Source organism: Pipistrellus hanaki, assembly GCF_964339955.1.
Source record: "Pipistrellus hanaki genome assembly, chromosome: 5".
Lineage (NCBI taxonomy): Eukaryota > Metazoa > Chordata > Mammalia > Chiroptera > Vespertilionidae > Pipistrellus > Pipistrellus hanaki.
This window is the reverse complement of record NC_140507.1, coordinates 4,469,205-4,490,470: the sequence shown is the minus strand read 5'-3', so window position 1 is coordinate 4,490,470 and position 21,266 is coordinate 4,469,205. Positions and strand designations below refer to the sequence as shown.

The 21,266-nt window shown below is 45.2% G+C and overlaps 1 protein-coding gene across 1 annotated transcript in view; it reads right to left on the bottom strand.

Moving 5' to 3' along the window:
• Positions 1 to 5,762: 5,762 nt before the first annotated feature.
• Positions 5,763 to 21,266, bottom strand: part of UBTD2 (ubiquitin domain containing 2) — a 29,870-nt gene continuing 14,366 nt past the window's right edge. The window contains exons 2-3 of the mRNA XM_084886225.1: positions 17,496 to 17,732; positions 5,763 to 8,757 (exon numbers count right to left, since the gene is read on the bottom strand). Coding sequence (XP_084742351.1) covers positions 8,360 to 8,757; positions 17,496 to 17,732 — 635 coding nt within the window. The 3' untranslated portion in view covers positions 5,763 to 8,359. The remainder of the gene's footprint in view (positions 8,758 to 17,495; positions 17,733 to 21,266) is intronic.

Here is a 21,266-nt window from a genome sequence, read left to right as displayed (position 1 = left end):
ACAAATAGATCACATCTGCTCAGGTAGCCCTGCTGGTGTGGCTCAGTAGTTGAATATCAGCTGAACCAGGTCACAACTCCATTCCCAGTGGGGGCACATGCCCAGGTTGCAGGCTTATTGTGGATGTTTCTCTTTTTTAAAACACTAGAGGCCTGGTACATGAAATTCCTGCACTCGGGGGAGGAGGTCCCTCAGCCCAGCCTGCACCCTCCCGCAGTCCGGGAGCCCTTGGGGGATGGCTAAATGACGGGTGAGGCCCGCTCCCTGTGGGGAACTTGCCTAAGCTGGCAGTCAGACATCCTCAGTGCTGCCTCAGAGGCAGGAGAGGCTCCCATCCCACTGCTGCACTGGCCTGCCGGGAGCCTGGCTTCTGGCTGAGCTCTGCTCCCCCTGTGGGAGTGCACTGACCACCAGGGGAGAGCTCCTGTGTTGAGCACCTGCCCCCTGGTGGTCAGTGTGTGTCACAGCGACTGGTCATTCTAGTGTCTGGCCGAAACTGGCTCTCTGACATCCCCCAAGGGGTCCTGGATTGTGAGAGTGCAGACTAGGTGGAGGGACCCCATTGATGCACGATGTGGGAGGTTGGCCAGCCAGGGAGGGACTGAGGAAAGGCTCTGGGGTGTGTCCGGACAGTCTTGTTCAGTCCCTATTGGCCAGACCGTAGGAGCAAGCTAATCTACTGGTCAGTGTGTCTGCCCCCTAAGCGAGTAGTTGAGTGTCCTTAGCATATCATTAGCATATTATGCTTTGACTGGACGACCAGACACTTAGCATATTAGGCTTTTATTATATAGGATATTTTTATTAATTTCAGAAAGGAAGGGGCAGGGAGAGATAGAAACATCAATGATGAGAGAGAATCATAGATAGCTGCCTCCTGCACACCCCACACTGGGGATTGAGCCAGCAACACTCAACCATGGAGTATCAATCTATGAAAAAAAATTAAAAAAATTTTTTTAATGTATTTGTAGGTATACTTAAAAAAAGTTTCATTATTTTCACATTGAGTCAACTCACTGTGCTTTTAAGGATAGAGCTTATCAGACCAAGTACCTTCACACGCGTTGGATGGTAGTAACACAGTATTATGACTATGTCACAGTTACATTAGAATTCCTTGGTCGGCAGAGAAAGTTTGCTCAGGGACCTGAGCAGTGGGTGGCCAGGGGCAGAGTTGCAGGGCAGGTGAATGGCAGGCCTGACTGAGGAGGTGACTACAGTTCCAGCCAGGACCAGCCACAAAAAGAAAGCATTTTAGAGGTAGCCAATTAAGCCAAGTGAAATCACTTCTCTCCTATTAGTCCTCAGTCCTCCCGTATTATCTGGTGGCTAATGCAAAAACAAAGACCAGAAAAGGCCAAATCAACTAGTATGCTGACAGCCGTGAGCTGGGCAGTCACCACTGTGAACAGCTCGGATGGAGCCAGGGACAGAAATCACGGGAGATTGGCTACAGCCAGGTTCTTCCCTTCCTCTTTTCCCATAAGTAAAAATACTAACCCACAGCATCTGAGAGTTGGAGGTGGACACAAGTGTTATTTACTAATGTGTCCTATTACTAATTTTACTAATTTGCTAATTAACAAGACTACTGAAATAGTAGTCTTAATAATTGGCATAAAGACTGATTTGTTTTAACGTCAATGGGAAAAAGAGATGAACATTATTCAGTAAGTAGTGTCAGGAAAAGCAGGGAAGACAGCTGGGGAAAAAGTAATCCTGGGTTGCCACTTCCTTCCTTGCACCAGCATAAAACCATAAAATAAGGGGAGAGAATCCAAGATGGCTGCTCGGGTAGGCAACTAGCCGCAGCCACACACAACAATTTCAATAAAATACAACTAAAATACAAAATGGACATTACCCAGAACTACAGGGAAGTCGACTGACTGGAAATCCTACAACAAGAAGCAAGGAGAAAACCAGAAGGAAGCGCGGAGGAGCTGTAAAAGCCTAAGGTACGGAGACACGCGGCGCGCGGAGAGGAGGAGCCGGAGAGGAGGGAGGCCGAGTGCCTGGCTGGCGTTCCCAAGCGGGAAGCAGAGAAAAGCTCCGATTGTGCTGGGCCCAGCTCCAACTGCTCTGAACCCCAATTCTAGGCCAGACCCTGGGGACCCAGGCTCACCCATAGGGAGCTGGGCTGTAAGGCGGAACTCCAGGGAACCGCGAGAGAAGGTCCCGGAGGCGCGCACAGTGCGCGCAGAGAAGGGCCGGCCGGCTGTGCCGCGGGATTGCCCTGACTGGAAGGAGACAGGGGCTCCAGACTGCTCTGAACGCCACCTCCAACTCCACTTCCAACTGAACTGAACCCCAATACCGGACTCATTGGGGGAGAGCATAGAGTTTGGCAGCAGGCGAAAATCGAGGGCACCTTTCTCTCAGAGGCGCTTGCAACAAGTACTGAAGGACCCTGAGTCTCAGGAGTCGCATAGGGCGGGGCTGACGGAAGCCAAGGCTGTAGGCTCCACCCTGAAACCCCGCCCCATCAGGAAAGCTGCCTGCGAAGATGCCTAAACCAAATAGATCACAAACGAAAGAAATGAAGGACAAAAAGCGACTGGATATAGAGTTCAAAACCACACTTATAAGGTTTTTCAAGAGTCTCCTAGAAAAGGCCGATAAAATACATGAGACCTATGAGGATATGAAAAGGGATCAACAAGAAATGATAAGGGATCAACAAGAAATAAAGAATACATTGTCTGAAATAAAAAATATTTTACAGAGTCCTAAAAACAGAATAGAAGATCGCAAGAATCAAGTCAAAGATTTGGAACATAAAGAGCCAGAAGACACTCCTCTGCAGAAGCTAGAAGGCAAGAGAATCCAGAAAATTGAAGATGATGTAAGAAACCTCTGGGACAACTTCAAACGATCCAACATCAGAATTATGGGGGTCCCAGAAGATGAAAGAGAGCAAGATATCGAAAACATACTGAAAAAAATAGTGACAGAAAACTTCCCCCACCTGGTGAAAGAATTGGACTTACAAGTCCAGGAAGCACACAGAACTCCAAATAAAAGGAATCCAAAGAGGACCACACCAAGACAAATCATAATTAAGATTCCAAGAGCAAAAGACAAAGAGAGAATATTAAAAGCAGCAAGAGCTAAGCAGGTAGTTACCTATAAAGGAACACCTATACGATTGTCAGCTGATTTCTCAACAGAAACCATGCATGCCAGACGGGAATGGCAAGAAATATTCAAGGTGATGAATAGTAAGAACCTACAGCCAAAGATAATCTATCCAGCAAAGCTATCACTCAGATTCGAAGGTCAGATAAAGAGCTTCACTAATAAAAAAAAGCTAAAGGAGTTCACCACCGCCAAACCAGAATTATATGAATTGCTGAAGGGGGTTCTTTCAGAAGAGAAAGTAAATAAAGATAAAAATTATGAACAACAAATACATAACTATCAACAAGTGAATCTAAAAACCAAGGAAACTAAAAAAAAAAAATCTGAGGAACAATATTAACTGTTGAATATAATAGAATCAGAGGTATGGAAGGGGAGTGAACTGATGATTCTTGGGGAAAAGGGGAGAGGGAGATGTGGGAAGAGACTGAACATAAATTGTGCACCTATGGATGAGGACAATGGGGGGTGGGGAAAGGACAGAGGGTGGGGTGAGAAGGGGGGGAAAGGAACATTTGTAATAATATGAACAATAAAAATTTATTTTAAAAATTAAAAAAAATAAAAATAAATTAAAAAATAAAAATAAAAAGAGATCAACTGAAAATAAACACACCAAAAAACCCCATAAAATAAATAAATACATGGGAATAAAACTGTTCAGTCTCAGAGTAGGTAAGTTATGAAAACCCAGAAGTCATAAGACATAAGACTAATAGATCTGACCATGAAAAACTTAATATTTGCACATAAATTACATAAAAATAAAAAAACAATGTGATAGAAAATTACAAATTTAAAGATAAAGAGTTCTTGCAAACCAGGAAATGGGCAAGCATAAAGAGAATTCGCCAGAAAAAAAAATACCAATGGCCTTAAAATTTACAGTAAAATGCTATTTACCCAAGGAAAAGACACAAATTAAAAACTTAGAAGACATAGATTTTCACTTAGATTGTCAAAGACCAAAAGATCAGTCAAGGAAATACGAGCAGTCATACTGCTATCGTATTCAATTGGCCAAATCTATTTGGGGGCAAGTCAGCATCTACTTCCTGTTTATATACACTCGTTGATCTAGCAATTCAACCTCTTCAGGAGTAAGATGTACAGTCAGTCACAAACATGTGGGTAAGGACTTTCATGGCAGACAGTTCACAGTGGCAAACAACTGGAAACGGCCAACCTCACCAGAACCACGTGTCTGAAATCACCGTGGTACCCCACAATGGAACCCTATTGCAGCTGTAAGAGGAACGGAGCAAATCTAACTCTACTTGTATGGACAACCTACTAGTCCCCATTAAAAAAAAAAATCAAAGGTGTAGAGTCATACATGCATTTATGGAAGAAAACAATGTAAGGTGGATGAATATACTCATACCTATAAGACCACCAGCAGCAGCAACTGGGAACTTAAGAGAAATATAAATTATTGAGCCCCATTCAGACCTACTAACTTGAGCGTCGGGGGGAGAATCAAACAATTTGTGTTTTAATAGCCTTCCAGGTAATTCTAATGCATGCTCGAGTTTGAGAACCACAGTGCTAGCCGTGGTCGGCAAACTGCGAGCCACATGCGGCTCTTTGGCCCCTTGAGTGTGGCTCTTACACAAAATACCACAGCCTGGGCGAGTCTACTTTGAAGAAGTGGCGTTAGGAGGTTAAGTTTAAAAATTTTGGCTCTCAAAAGAAATTTCAATTACATAGAGAGCTCTTGCTGGCACTAATTGCTCGTGGTTTGGTCTGTCATTGTTGATAGTGAATTTGGTCGTTTTTGATGACGTTCTGAAGCTGAAAGCAAGCCGACAGACCAACTACTGGCACAATGTACCACTGAAGCCAAAAGAAGCCGGTGTGGACAGAATGTATTGAGTGTTTTTATTTTTATTTTAAAATATATTTTATTGATTTTCTTACAGAGAGGAAGAGGGACAGAGAGGAACATCGATGAGAATCATCGATCAGCTGCCTCCTGCACAACTCCCAACTGGGGATGTGCCCTGACCGGAATCGAATCCGGGACCCCTCAGTCCACAGGCCAATGCTTTATCACTGAGCCATACCGGTTTCGGCTTGAGTGTTTTTACTCTTAATGTGGTATACAGGGAGATACTAGAATAAGTTTAATCAATATATCATTGTTTTTATCAGTGTTTTTATGTTTTTGTTTTTATGTCATCTTTATTGCTTTCATTGTTTATTAAATCAATTTATATATTACTTTCATATACATTTTACTAATTTTCTTTTATCTCTGACACTTCTATTGTAGAGAAAGGGCAAATAGCGATATTAAAATAGTTCTAATTAACTTCCTTTCAATGTGCACAAATCCACATTGACTTTGTGCCACTAGCTTTACATAAAAATTTGTCAAAACCTGCCAATTTGTTAAAAAAAAAAAATGGGTAAGAAATGAGCACAGTGCTTCTGAAAAACTGAATTAGAAGTTTTGATTTACAACACGGATTCTTAAAACAATCTATTTTAGACCAAGATTTCAATGCTGAAGATAAGGCATACCTATAATGACCACATATGGTTTGGCACAGCAGATTCTAAGTCTGATGATAATAAAGTTATTTATTGAGTTGAAGTTTTAAAAAAGAGAAAAAGCTTTTTAGAGGTTTTATTAGAATGAGGCAAATTACCCTTATTGTAGAAAGTAACAATAAAAAAACACACACAAAAAAGGCAAAGACGAGAAAATTTGAACTTTTTTTTTAAAAAAAGCACAAAATCCTACATACTAAAATTGTACACATCAAGTATTGGTCCAATCTTATATCAATATATTTACAATTAAACAGCACCATAGTTTTCTCACCTAGGTTAGTTAAACATGCCCAGTATTTGTTATTCAAAGTATATGTTCCTTTAAAATAAACTTTTGAGAGCTTAAATCTTCTACAAACAAAAAAGACCTTCCACCAACCATAGACTATTAATATCACCAAATTTACTTAAAAGTAGGTTTGAACACTTTTTTCCCAATTGACAGACTTTGAGAGATGTTGCTAATCCAATGTGGCAAACAAATGAACGAAACTATTTGATGATGGGGCAGTGTACTGAAAGCCTTCACATACCTCCAACTCCATATATAAAGACTCCTTTGGAATTAATGCTGCTGTATCCTGTTGGATTTATAGTCAATTATCAACAAACTCAAATTAAATGTAGCCACAATGAATCAAACAATTTCATTTAAAAAAAGTAGAAGTTAAAGCTCTCAGAAATAGGCGTCACAATGATAAATATTATACTAGAGGCCTGGTGCACAAATTTATTCACCAGTGGGGTTCCTCAGCCTGGCCTGCAGGATCGGGCTGAAACCAGCTCTCCAATATCCCCGAGGGGTCCCCAACTGGGAGTGGGTGCAGGCCAGGTCAAAGTACCCCACCAGTGCATGATCTGGGCCGGGGAGGGATGCAGGAGAGCTTCAGGGCGTGTCCGGCCTGTCTTGCTCAGTCCCAATCAGCTGGACCCCAGCAGCAAGCTAACCTACCAAAGTGTCTACCCCCTGGTGGTAAATGCACATCATAGTGACTGGTTGACTGTCTGCCTCCTGGTGGTCAGTGCATGTTATAGCGAGTAGTTGAGTGGCCTTAGCGTATCATCAGTATATTATGCTTTGGTTGAATGGCTGACCAGCCAACTGGATGCTTAGCATATTAAGCTTTTATTATATAGGATCTAGCAGGCTATAGGAAGTTTAATGCCATTTTGAACATTACCTTTAGACTAAGTAGCAGTCTCATTTTGCCACTGAAATGAATAATGTGCTTCACATCCAAATAGGTGTGGAGGTCTGTTTTCCTGCTGCAAACAGCGTAAGTGCCTTCTTCCTCTAATTTCCCATCTCATGGATTCTCAGGGGTTCAGTGATCATGTGGCAGCCCCTTCTCTCACTAATGGAACCGCCTTGAAAAGGCTCCAAGTTCAATACAATCCTTGGCAGCTTTATTCAGTCACAGTAGAAAAGAATCACGTTATCTCACTGGATTTTTCAGTCCTCTATAATCGAGTCTGCGGATGGTTCTCAATTTGCCTCTGCTAGGTGAGAGGAGAGAGGAAAATGCTCATCCAGCATAACTAAGGTAACAGTGAACAGGAAAGCACTAAAGTATAGAGCAACGTTTCATCGTTTGGTCTCACTGCTGATGTTAAAGTGACATCAGTGAATCTTTCATATTAGTAATTTATACGTTGAAATTTTCTCTAAAAGACTGGAAAATAGGCACAATTCTCCCAGGCACACAAAGAATGGGTTTCCTTACACCCTTCCTGCAAATTGGGGGAGAAAGAGAATGACTATTATCCTACAGTGGGAACAGCTGTACTGATTCCCTGAGTTCCCTGGCCCAGTATCCATGTATTTGGGGACACAGTTCTGAAAAGTTCCAAGCAGAGGAGAGAGAACAATTTAAGGTATTATATAATGGTGATCTTCTAAGCCTGGATATGAAAACCACTTGGTTATAAATACATTTAAAAATACCTATGTAGCAAGAGAACAAGAGACTCTTCAACTGAGTATCAGTTGAAAGTCGGAGATCTGATTGCACTGACTAAATTATTGCCTAGTGTTCCAGAGGGCGCCTGCCACCAATGTGCTGGAAGGCACCAAAATTTAGTGTGAATGTAATAAAAAGCTGAACATATGGGGATGAGGAAAGCAATACTGAGACACAATTTACCAGTCTCTAGTCCTTAATGACTAAATATTAATTAAGCAAAGAATTAAGATCAGAATAGAAGAGAACCTCAAATACTGCTCTTTCCAGTTTCCATGCTAAGAAGCTCAAGTTTTATCATTGTTGATGATTTCTGGAAGTTATAGTTTATTTTTATAAAAACTCTGTATTCACAAGGTGCTTGGTGCTGTTCATTGATGCAATGTTCTATGTACAGTCCAAATCATTTAAATACAGCCATTATATAATTGCTGAGTGTTTTAAAATAAATGGTTATCTATTTCTAACTGCCCCTCAAATTAGAAATTGTAATTACATGAGTCTCAAATGCTAGCTCTTTTGTGTTTTATTATTTTTGTTGGTCTCCATCACAGATGGAATTTTCACTGGTAATTCCTCAGAACGAAATCCATTATACGGAATTCAGAGCAGTGAAAATAAATTTCACGCCATGGAGTAGGAAACAACAATACAAAGGAGCGGGAGGGACCTGGGGACCAGCCAATAGGACCAGATCAGTTCTCAACTGGTGCTGGGCTTTGCAAAGGTTGGCTCATTATAACCTGTACAACATAGTCCTTTGGGATCTTCAGCTCTTCTAACTTCATCTTGTCGGTGAGAGGTCTGCCAGAAAAGAACCACCGCTGACTGCTCGGCTCCACTCCCTCGGCTGCGTGGAGCCGCCTCTTCATGTGGTACACTGTGTCTGTGCTGCGCACTACAAGCTTGAGGTCTTTGCCAGTGGAAAGGCGCAAACGGAGCTGACATTCATATCCAGAATTAGGAGGTGGCTCAGGAATATCCAGAGTCTCTATGTCGCTCTTTTCCTCTATCATGTTGATAGGTGGTGCCAGGCAATAGACTGGAAGCTGGTATCTGTTTCCCAGTTCATCGTAGCACTCTGTAAGTGAACCTTCAGGAAGAAGATGTAAGAGTTTAATCTAAACAAATGCTCTAGCATCTCCTGCCATTATAGGGAAGAACATTAAAATAATGTCAGTCACTGTCAACTGACCATCAATAATAATGTCCCATCACCAATTATTTGAATGTCTATCTTATTTTACATCAACCAGGGCTCTAGCTCCTTACCCTCATCTCTTTTCATACCTAATTCACACATTCATTAAAGAATAAAGGAAAAGAGAGCACACACAACTCAAATTTACTAACATCACTAATGCTTAAGACCAAATTAAGGGGAGATTCAAATTGCACTGGGATATCTTTTCAAGAAAGAATCAACTGCCTTAAAAAAGCAAAAGCAAAAGCAAAAAAAGGATATCTAAACCTAATTCACTGCAACACAGCAGTATTCTAGAGTGGTTTTCTTATTGCCTAGACCAGTGGTTGGCAAACTCATTAATCAACAGAGCCAAATATCAACAGTACAATGATTGAAATTTCTTTGGAGAGCTGAAAACAGACTTCTGCTCATGGGCCACGAAGTATCATTCTCACTGTACGTGCGCGCCTGCACGTATTTTGTAGAAGAGCCACACTCAAGGGGCCAAAGAGCCACATATGGCTCTCGAGTCGCAGTTTGTTAACCACTGGCCTAGACTCTCTAAATCAAAGTACTTGGCCAGAGCCCTTACAAGAAGACCACAAACTCAAGATGCCACTGGCTCATGGCTTATATATTAATCTCAGCACAATTACCACAGGGATAATGGAGGTGTTTTATTAACCCCAATTAGTCAATGTTATAGAGAAGCTATGGGTTAAAAAGGGAGAAAAAAAGGGGTATTAAATTTTAGCACTCAGAAGAAGGAAAAAGACATTTATGGTTTAAAAGAAAGCACTAATGACTAATTTTTTAATAAAGCATGAACTGCTTTATAATGATTAGGACTTCTCCTTAGGGGAAGCTTGAAAGCATGCTTAATAAATGTTTTATTGTAAGGTTACTCATAATGTGTCCTTTACGCAAACTGAAACATTAATGTTAGCTGATTTTCAATTTGGGTAACAAACATCTACCATACTCAAAACACTTAAATACAAGCTAATAAATATGGGGAGTGGAACACTGAGAAATGGTTATCAATGAACAAATGAGTTAATAAGCTGATCTTTATGGTCACTATCAACAGACTGAAAATACAAAGCATTAGAAATGAGACCTCAACAGTCACCAACCCACCATGGGTTTGATCAGGTCTGTCTTCTCGTTATATAAAACTAGAGGCCCATTGTACAACTCATGCATGAGGGGAGTGGGGTGTGTCCCTCAGCCCAGCCTGCACCCTCTCTAATCTGGAACCCCACAATTGCTGCTCCTTTCACAATCCAGGACTGCTGGCTCCCAACTGCTCACCTGCCTGCCTTCCTAATTGCTCCTAACAGCTTCTGGCTGCCAACCTGATCATCCCCTAACCACTCCCTTGCCAGCCTGATTGATGCCTAACTGCTCTCCTGCCAGCCTGATTGCCCCTAACTGCCCTCCCCTGCAGGCCTGGTCACCCCCCCTAACTGCCCTCCCCTGCAGACCTGGTGCCGAGAACCAATTCCAACATGTAATAATTACAAGAGTCCTGTCAAAAGGTTGATGGGACTTGGGTGGCTCAACAAGGGTGAGCCACATATGTCATTTACCTGTTGGAAATGGCTAAATGGCACTTTCTCCAAAACTGAATAGGACAACTGTTAGCTGCCAGACAGCTCAGGGCATTTTATTGCCTCCTGTTGGTCAAACATCTGAACAGCTGTAGACTATTCCCCAAACTGATAATGCTTCTGTGTTCTCCCTTTGATAACTTACCTTTTGAAGTGTGTTATCTCCACCTTGCCTTAGGATAAACTGTGTGAATAAAAGCACTGTACGTGGTCCAGGAAGGGTCTTCTAGCTCCTTCAGCTGAAGCTCCTCTGACCCCCAATGCCTTTCAAAAATATCTCGTCTTTGGACTCCTTCTTAATCATCTATGTGCAGCCCCTTTCTCCAGAATGCTGAGCCCTTTGTAAGGCTGGGAAAAGAACCCTGGCATTATGATGCCCTAACGAGGGACACCAACACCTGGTCCCCCTCAACTGCCCTCCCCTGCTGGCCATCTTGTGACAGCCATCTTATGTCCACATGGGGGCAGCCATCTTGTGTGTTGGAGTGATGATCAATTTGCATATTACTCTTTTATTAGATAGGATAGGATGAGCTGGGGTGAGAAAGTAAGAGGGCAGTTAAGTCACCATGCATAACATACATGTTTGTCCCCTTTCTTCTTTTTTAACAACATTACTCAGCCTGTGCTGTTCACTAATGAATCTGAATATTGCTATTACACCGTAGAAATGGATATACTCCAAGCACGGTTGTGATCACTAGCAGTTCCCCACACTAGTAACTAGTAACCATCACATTACAGTAACAATCTATATATATAAAAGGCTAAGTGTCCATTTGTCCAACTGGTAGCTATGACGTGTGCTGACCATCAGGGGGCAGATGCTTAATGCAGGAGCTGCCATGACATGCACTGAACACCAGGGGGCAGATGCTGAATGCAGGAACTGCTGTCACACACACAGACCATTTAAAAATAAATGGCACCATGGACCTGGCACTCACAAACCAAAACTCGGCTTCCCCCAGGTGGGACACAAGCCCCGCCACCACCCTGGAGCAACACCCCACCAAATCGTAACCAATGCTGCCAAAACCCCATGGCACAAAATGTAGCCACTGCCCAGCCAGGAAACGGTTGAAATGGGCACTGGGTAATGACATCACATAGCAACGCCCAGCTTCCTCTCCTTAGAGATTAGCCTCCTTGGATTTTCTTAAATCCAGAAACCCAACCTGCTTTGTAGCCAGCTGCAAACATTTTACAGTTTCATCAAATGTTTGTGAAGCATTTTCACGTGCCTCATCTCATTTAAGTAAAACTAAAGAGGGGAAAATCCAGACCATAAAGTCAAATATGATTTCATTTTATGGTTATCCTCTCCCCAAATTAAATATCCAGGATCATAAATTATCAATAAAAATAATCTGTGAAGTTGGACAAGCAACGTTTCGACGCATGGGACCCAACCAACTGACCCACACCAGTCAGGGCAAAAAGTTTATTGGAAGCAGAGTTCATTCAGAAAATTAATGGAAATTTAGAAAATTGGGAAAGACAGTTAAATACCTTTTATTTTAAAAAGAGTCAAAGGACATAAAGCGGATGATTAAAAGGCCCTGTACTTCTGAAAATATAAACAAAGGAAGATAATGAAAAAGGAACAATGAAAGTATAATAAAAATAGGAAACACTGCTTACAACAGCTGAATATATATACATTAGAGGCCCGGTGCACTGGAAGGGGGTATTGGGGGGTGTCCCTCAGCCTGACCTGTGCCGCCTTCTGGTCCGGGAGCCCTCGGGGGATGTTCGGCTGCAGTCCAGGATCCCTTGCTCCTTACCACCTACCTGCTTGCTGCTCCTTCGCTCTAGCTGAGCAGTGCTCACCCTGTGGGAACGCACTGACCACCAGGGGGCAGCTTCTGTGTTGAGTGCTGCCCTATGGTGATCAGTGAGCATCACAGTGACCAGTGCGGTTCAACCATGATGGTCACTTAGACTTTATTATCTACTAGAAGTCCAATGCATTGAATCTGTGCATGGGGTGTATGGTGGGGAAGGCCTCAGCCTGGCCTGCACCCTCTAGCAATTCAGGACCCCTTGGGAGATGTCCAACTGCTAGTTTAGGCCCAAAGGAATCAGGCATAAACTGGCAGTTGGACATCCCTCTGCTAATCTGGGACCACTGGCTCCTAACTGCTCGCCTGCCTGCCTGACCCCCGCCGCCTCGGCTCCATCCGAAGGTTGCTGGCTGTCAGGTCTAATTAGCATATTAATAAAAGCATAATATGCTAGACTGGACGTCCTTCCAGATGACCTTCTGGATGAAGCTGGGGCTGCAAAAGCAGCCTGGGTCCTGGGTGTCAGAGGGGAACTGGTGCTGGCAGCCAGGGAAGGAAGGCCTACTTTTGCATGAATTTAGTGCATTGGGCGCATATATATGAATATACATATATATGTGTGTGTGTGTGTGTGTGTGTGTGTGTGTGTGTGTATGTGTGTATATATATATGGCTAAAGGAACTTAGAAAAATATATATATATGGCTAAAGGAACTTAGAAAAATATTAACTTGAGGAGGATCCAAGATGGCTGCTCGGGTACACACCTAGCCGCAGCAGCTCACAACAATTTCAAGGGAATACAACTAAAATGTAGAGTGGACATTGCCCAGAGCTACAGGTAGTCGACTGACTGAAAACTCTACAATAGGAAGGAGGGAGAAAACCAGAAGGAAAATCAGAGGAGCTGAAAAAAAGCCTAAGGTACGGAGACATGCGGCGTGCTCGCACGCATGCGCGCGCGGAGAGGTCGCAGCCGGAGAGGAGGAGAGGGCTGGGTGCTGCCTGGCATTCCCTAGCAGGAAGGAAATAGAACCCCCAGCCTGGGCTGAACCCCCGAACCGGCAGCGCTGAACCCCAAGTTATGGGCCAGACCCTGGGGACCCAGGCTCCGGCAGGGGGAGACAATCCCGGGGGACGGCGAAAGGTGGGGCCCCCGGAGTCGCGCGCACATGGCGCGCATAGAACTGAATGTTGACTCTGATGCTGGATTACCCTAGCCGGAAGAAACAAAGCCTCCGGCGGCGGCTCTGAGCCTCAGTCCAGACCGCCCCGAACTCCAGGTCTGGGCCAGTCCCTGGGGACCCAGGCTCGGGCAGGGGGAGACGGAGCTGTGAGGTGGAGTCCTGGGAGCGCGGCGAAAGGCCGAGCCCCCGGAGTCGCGCACTCTGTGCGCAGAGGACAGTCTGTTGACTCTGATCCTGGACTCCCCTAGTAGGAGGGAGAAAGAAAGCTCCAGACTGGAGGAACGCGACGTGGAGCAGGAGCCCCTGCCGGACACCGGCCAGCCGGGCGCCAGCAAGGAGCCGGGCGACGGGGCCCCCAGGGGGGGGGGGTGCCCCTGAGCCTTCGACTGCTGAGCGCGGGCAACGGAGCCAAGGACGGGGGCTGCTTCCTGGGCGGCGCCGACCCCGGCAACAGGCTGGAGCAGCGCGGGAGCCCGCGGAGAACAAAGGGGTGCCACAGGCCAACCTGCTGAGCTCCCAGGACAAGGAGGAAGAAACCAAACAAGTTCTCAATGTGAAGAAATCAAGTGAGAGCAAATGATAGTAAAATTACTTAAGAAAGTATACAAAGAAGATCTTGAAAAATCAAAGACTAAGTCAGAACTCAACGCACCAGCCAACATTGCAACATAAATGCGTTTTTGTTTTTTTTTAAAAAGGAAAAAAAAAAAAGAGAAAAAAGGGACAGAATGTTGGAACAGCGGCGACCAGGCCTAGAGTGGCCAGGCACAAGGCAGTGGCAGCTGGGCCCGGAGCAGCAGTGGCCAGGCCCCAGAGCAGCAGCAGCCAGAACAAGAGCATCAACGGCCAGCACTGGAGCAGCCAGACCTGGGGCAGTGGCAGCCAGGCCTGAGGCAGAGGCGGCCAAGCCCAGGGTGGCCAGTCCAGGAACACCCAGACACGGAGTGGCTGGGCCCGGAGAAGCCGGGCCCAGAGCAGCCGGGTTGGGAGCAGCCAGGCCCAGAACAGCAGTAGCCAAGCACGGAGCATCCAGGCTGGGAGCGGCCAGGCTCGGAGCAGCCGGGTCAGGTGCGGCCAGGCCCGGAGCAGCGGCTGCCAGGCTGGGAGCGGCCAGGCCCGGAGCAGCCGGGTCTGGTGTGGCCAGGCCTGGAGCAGCGGCTGCCAGGCTAGGAGCAGCCAGGCCCGGAGCAACCGGGTCTGGTGTGGCCAGGCCTGGAGCAGCGGCTGCCAGGCTGGGAGCAGCCAGGCCCGGAGCAACCGGGTCTGGTGTGGCCAGGCCTGGAGCAGCGGCTGCCAGGCTGGGAGCGGCCAGGCCCAGAGCAACAGCTGCCAGGCTGGGAGCGGCCAGGCCCGGAGCAGCCGGGTCTGGTGCGGCCAGGCCCGGAGCAGCGACTGCCAGGCTGGGAGCGGCCAGGCCCGGAGCAGCCGGGTCTGGTGTGGCCAGGCCAGGAGCAGCGGCTGCCAGGCTGGGAGTGGCCAGGCCCGGAGCAACAGCTGCCAGGCTGGGAGCGGCCAGGCCCGGAGCAGCCGGGTCTGGTGCGGCCAGGCCAGGAGCAGCGGCTGCCAGGCTGGGAGTGGCCAGGCCTGGAGCAGCATCTGCCAGGCTGGGAGCGGCCAGGCCCTGAGCAGCCGGGTCTGGTGCGGCCAGGCCAGGAGCAGTGGCTGCCAGGCTGGGAGCGGCCAGGCCCGGAGCAGCCGGGTCTGGTGTGGCCAGGCCCGGAGCAGTGGCTGCCAGGCTGGGAGTGGCCAGGCCCGGAGAAGCGGCTGCCAGGCTGGGAGCGGCCAGGCCCGGAGCAGCCGGGTCTGGTGTGGCCAGGCCCGGAACAGCGGCTGCCAGGCTGGGAGCGGCCAGGCCCGGAGCAGCCGGGTCTGGTGCGGCCAGGCCAGGAGCAGCGGCTGCCAGGCTGGATGCAGCCAGGCCCGGAGCAGCAGCTGCCAGGCTGGGAGCGGCCAGGCCCGGAGCAGCCGGGTCTGGTGCGGCCAGGCCCGGAGCAGTGGCTGCCAGGCTGGGAGCGGCCAGGCCCGGAGCAGCAGCTGCCGGGCTGGGAGCGGCCAGGCCCGGAGCAGCTGGGTTGGGTGCGGCCAGGCCCGGAGCAACAGCTGCCAGGCTGGGAGCGGCCAGGCCTGGAGCAGCCGGGTCTGGTGCGGCCAGGCCCGGAGCAGCGGCTGACAGGCTGGGAGCGGCCAGGCCCGGAGCGGCCGGGACCGGAGCAACCGGGCCCAGAGCAGCCGGGTCGGGTGCGGCCAGGCCTGTAGCAGCAACAGCCAAGTCCAGAGCAACTAGGTCGGGAGCGGCAGTGACCAGACCCGGAGCAGCTGGTTGTGGAACGAACCAGAGCAACAGAGGCCAGGCCCGGAGCAGCCAGGCCCGAAACAGCTCGCTCCTCGCCTGTACCTGCCCACGGCTGCCTCTCAGACATGGCTGGAAACTTTTGCGGGAACTTGAGGGTCTGCTGAATCAAGTGATGAAGGCTTAGATCTGGATGTGTTGAGTTAGTATAGCGCTGGGGTGTTGATCTGTGAGTGCCTTGGGTGGGGCCTGGATGAGGCTGGTTGACCTATTTGAAAATGTCTTTTGTGTGAAGTGTATCATTGGGCATGTGGAGGTATTATTGATATGAGAAAATGCTAAGTAACAGATTTACTATTTGAAAAGGGATTTACTATCGGGGAAAGGGAGGGAGGAAGAGACTGAACATAAACTGTGCACCTATGGATGAGGACAATGGGGGATGGGGAGGAGGCAGAGGGTGGGGTGGGAACCTGGTGGAGGGGGGAAGAAATGAGGAACCTTTTTAATAATATGAACAATAAAGATTGATTTAAAAAAATAAATAAATAAAATAAAATATCACTTGTTAAAAAAAAATAAATAAAAAAAAATAAAAGTTCACACAATTAAAATAAATAAATAAATAAATAAATAAATAAATAAAATGACAATTCCAAAAAAAGAAAGACAATTTTGTGTGTATATATATCTTATGCATATATATATTTGTGTAATAACCCTATGTATGTATGTATTTATAAATATACCATTTAAAGACATGTATATATACTAAAAAAAAATCAATAAAAACATTTTTTAAATAACCAAAAAAAAAAAAAAAAAAAGAAGAAAAATATTAACTTGAAAAACTGAAGAGAAAAATAAATTTATAAATATAGAAATAAAAATCTACACCTAAACCTTATATAGCATAAGCATTTTTGCATCTAATCAAGGAGACCGAGCAAAGGGATGTGCATAGGTCCAGTATATGTGTGTGTCTGGAAAATATTCAAAGCTTTCACATTCCATGTCTGATTGGTGTGGCTCAGCAGTTGAGCATCAACCCGGAAACCAAGAGGTCACCAGTTCAATTCCAGGTCAAGGTACATGCCCGTGTTGCAGGCTCAATCTCCAGCAGGGATGTGTACAGGAGGCAGCTGATAGATAATGTTCCTCTCTTATCCAATATTTCTCTCTCTCTAACCATCTCTCTTCCCCTCTCTAAAAATCAATAAAAACGTATTAAAAAACACACACACAAAAAAAACCCCACAAAAAATGGCTTTCACATTCCTAAGCAAAGGTTTCTAATAATGCTCAGAGCTGCAATCACAGACACTGTCCTTAGGATCACTTCTAAGTATATGCTAAAAATAGTTTTGATGAGAAGGTATAATGACTAAAGGAGCATCCACAGAGTCCCTATGACTTCTGAGATCTACATCTGAGACTACCACTTTTGTGCAGGTGAAAACCAGTGAAGTAGAAGCTCTAGGAAAGTGGGACCTTGATAGAGGACTAGGTTGTATGAAAGCTAGAAAATACAAGTTAATAAGGGAACAACAGTTCTATTTCTTGAGATTAAAAGTATTTTCAAATTAGAATATAGGCATATCAAGTAAACCTATCTCTAGTTAAACATATACAAAGAAGCACAGAGAAATGCTCCCTTTAGGGAAAAAAAGGTAGAATAATGCATTGCAGGTAAATGAACACTTCCCGTTTGGTTTGTTGTTATTAGACAGGAGCCCACTGGGTCCCGTTGTCCTTGAGGACCACCTACCGTGTGGTAACGTTATGTTTGCACCATCGATGATTGCTTGTGCCAGTTCATGATCATTGCTCTCAAAAGCATGCGCTGCAGCCTTCAAGGCATCCCAAATCTCTTTACGGCCTTCAAAAGCTGGTGCAGTATCCCAAAATTCATCCCTTTTGCTGCGCAGCTGTCCATCTGTCATGGGGTAATCGCTTTTCCATTTGGGTTTCTCCTTTTTCAAAGGCTGGTTGCGACCTAAAGCAACTGAGAATAAAAGGCTAACATCAAAACCAAAATTTACAAAAGATGTATGTGTTAAAAATTATCTGGTCATTCCCCTTTGATTCTTTTATCAAATTATAGTTAGAAGTTTGCCTACTAGCTAATTCTTGCATTCTAAAATTCCCCTAACCTAATTTAGAACTATAAGAGCAAATGGAGACATTAGATGGCTCAACCCAAAACTTCCAGTGACAAGTTCGGAGTTCTTTTCTACGTGGTATGCCTTTTCCAAAGGATGATTTAAAAATTACCTAGAAAAACAGTATTAAGTGTTTCAAGGGACAATAATGACAGGATTTAAAAAGAGTTTATTTAGCTGGTTGGATTAGCAGATAAAACGTTGCCCTGTGGAATGGGGGGGGGGGGGGGGGGGCGGGTGTCCCAGGTTCGATTCCGGTCAAGGACATATGCCTGGGTTGCGGGCTTGATCCCAAGTAGGGAGTGTGCAGGAGGCAGCAAATACATGATTCTCTCTCATCACTGATGTTTCTATCTCTCTCTCCCTCTCTCTTCCTCTCTGAAATCAATAAAAATATATATTTTTAAAATAAAAAGAGTTAAAGGGTGCCACAAAAGAGAGATACCTTAAGATGTAAGATACTAGGGAAAACCAAATGGCAACAGTAGCTTGAATCTCACAACCCCTGGACTTACGAAGCCAGTAAGTAGGAACTTCTGAGAAATGGCAGAGGGAAAAGACTGCTTTGTGGTGAGAGAAGGACAACTAAACTACCAGCTGCACGAGGAAACCCCTCTTGGGACTTCATTCAAGGAACTGTTGAGTGCCCTGCTCTGAAATTCACACAGGAGCCAATTTAGAAGGGGGTAACAAAAGGGGGCAGAACCAGTGCTTCACTCTTTGGAGGAACTAGGATTGGAACAGGTGAGACACTCCAACCACAGGAACAGAACTACAAAACCCTACTCCACTTTCCATCCAGGAGAAGAAAAAGAGAGGACAGGAGTCCATCCTGTTTTGCCCTAAGTGGCAGCACAGCTCCTTAGAGAATGTTACAGAGCAGAAGTGCTAGGACAAGTCCCATGCCACTTCTCTGCTCTCTTACTTACCTGGCCCACAGTCACTGACCTCACACTGACGTACAGAACCCATCTTCCCTCATCAGTGCCACACCTAAGAACCAGTTTGATAGATGGGAGAATAGGTAAAAAGACTAGAGTGTTGGCTAAGAGTGGGTGGGACATAAATGACAGAGCAGGTGGGAAGGAGAGGGTGTATGTCAAAATTCAATGTTCTATATTTAATTGTAGGAAGAACACTAATTTAAAAGAAATTACTGCCAAAATGGTTCTAAGGAATCCATGAAATTAACCACTCCCTCACTGGCCTAGGGCCAAATTAAATTTGGGCTATTCATTACAGAAATAAAACAAAATTACTCCAGCCTGGCCAATCTACATCCCATACCAGACTGTTTCTGGCCAATTAATATTTCTGGCCAATGTAATGCCAGACAGGACCAATTAATGCTGCAAGGCACAGGCATATGTAGTTCCACACTTGAATTAAACCATGCTCTCTTCAGCCCATCTAGCACTTTATTTCCATGCAGCACACATGAGTTCTCATCCTCTCACCTTCACAGCGGCACACCATGCTACTGGCCAGCTGTTTTTCTCTTAAAACACTCAATACTTCGACTCACTGTACTTTTTGGCCTTCTAACTTATCCTGGTGAAATGCAAACCAGTTGAGTTCTAAAAGAGTGTACATAGCAGAGAAGGAAAATTATTTAGTAGCAGGTTTAATTCAAATGTGAGAAATACAATTTGCTAAGGCTTTTTACTGCATCTTACAAAAAACACAGATAAATGCAGGTCGAGGATTATTCGCCAAAAAGTGTCTCAAATGTATTAGATAATCAAAATCCACCTCCTACTGATCCCACCAAGAAGGTAAAATGAAAGATAAATTTTATTTTCTGCTACTTTAATTTTTAGATGACTCAGAAATAGTTTACAGAGTACACCAAACATTAGTTTACTGAGTAGAAAGTGGGAAACAGGATGTGATGGGTAGATATGTATTTTAATAAAGTTTCAGGTCTATCTGAGTAGTTCCACAGAACTGTCTAGCCTCATCTGCATGAAATCTATTGGACAGATAACCTGATATAAGCCTGTCACTGTGAGAATCACAAGGCAAAAATAGCAGCAAAACCTACACAACCTCAGTACTTAAACCACAGACACTTGAAAGAGGCCCTCTAACAGAGGAACCCAACAGAAAAACTATCCTATCCTATATAAATAAAAGACTAATATGCAAATCAACTGAACAGCAGTAAGACTTGTTGATATGATGCACACTGACCACCAGGGGGCAGACGCTCAACGCAGAAGCTGCCTCCTGGTGGTCAGTGCACTCCCACAAGGGGAGTGCCACTCAGCCAGAAGCCAGGCTCACGGCTGGCTGGTGAGCACAGCGCCGTGGCAGGAGTCTCTCCCGCCTCCACAGCAGCGCTAAGGATGTCCGACTGAGCTTAGGCCTGCTCCTCCCCTCCTTGTCCACCCCTCCCCAGTCAGTCGGACATCCCCTAAGAGCTCCCAGATTGAGAGAAGGTGCAGGCCGAGCTGAGGGACCCCCCTGAGAGCAGGCATTTTATGTACCGGGCCTCTAGTCTCATAATAAAGGTAGACAATACTTTGTAAAAGTAAAAGCACCTTCCTTATAAATATAAAAATGCTTTATTGCACATTCCTGGATCTGTAAAACCATAAAAACAAAGTTCCATCAAAAGAATACATGATACATTATGCTGTATAAGGATAATGATAACTCCACATCCATTTTCAAATCTATATGCTGTCAAAAGTCCCAAAGTAATTACTTTGTACAAAAGTAAATAAAAATAAGTTTGTGACATGAAGTAAGCTTGCCTTTATGTCTGGGTCTTCATTATTTTTACTTATATAGCAAACATATGTAGTACAAAATATCTGACTATCGAATGTCCATTACTAAAATAATTTAAAAACTCTGCAACATTGGTTTCTCATTCTCATTTAGAGAAACCAATGAGCAGTGCAGAATTTTCACTGAGGCTAAAAGCTTCATGTTAAAGAAACTAAATATAGTTTATTACCTAACTTTCCTTATGTTAAATGAACTAACTGGCCCTAACCAGTTTGGCTCAGTGGACAGAACATCGGCCTGTGGACTCTAGGGTTCCAGGTTCGATTCTGGTGGTGGTGGCGGGGGGGGGAAGGCATGTACCTTGGTTGTGGGCACATACCCAGTGAGGAGTGTGCAGGAGGCAGCTAATCAATGTTTCTAACTTTCTATCCCTCTTCCTTCCTCTGTAAAAATAAAAATAAAAATCAATAATATATATTTAAAAATGAACTAATTGTAAAAAGTAAAACAACATTTAGCAAAAGCATTTAAACTTTTGCTCCCGTGAACCCTGACCAGTGTGGTTCAGTTGGTTCAGTGTTGTGCCATGCACTGAGAGTTTGTTACAGGTTCAATTCCCAGTAGGGGGGGTGGAGGAGACA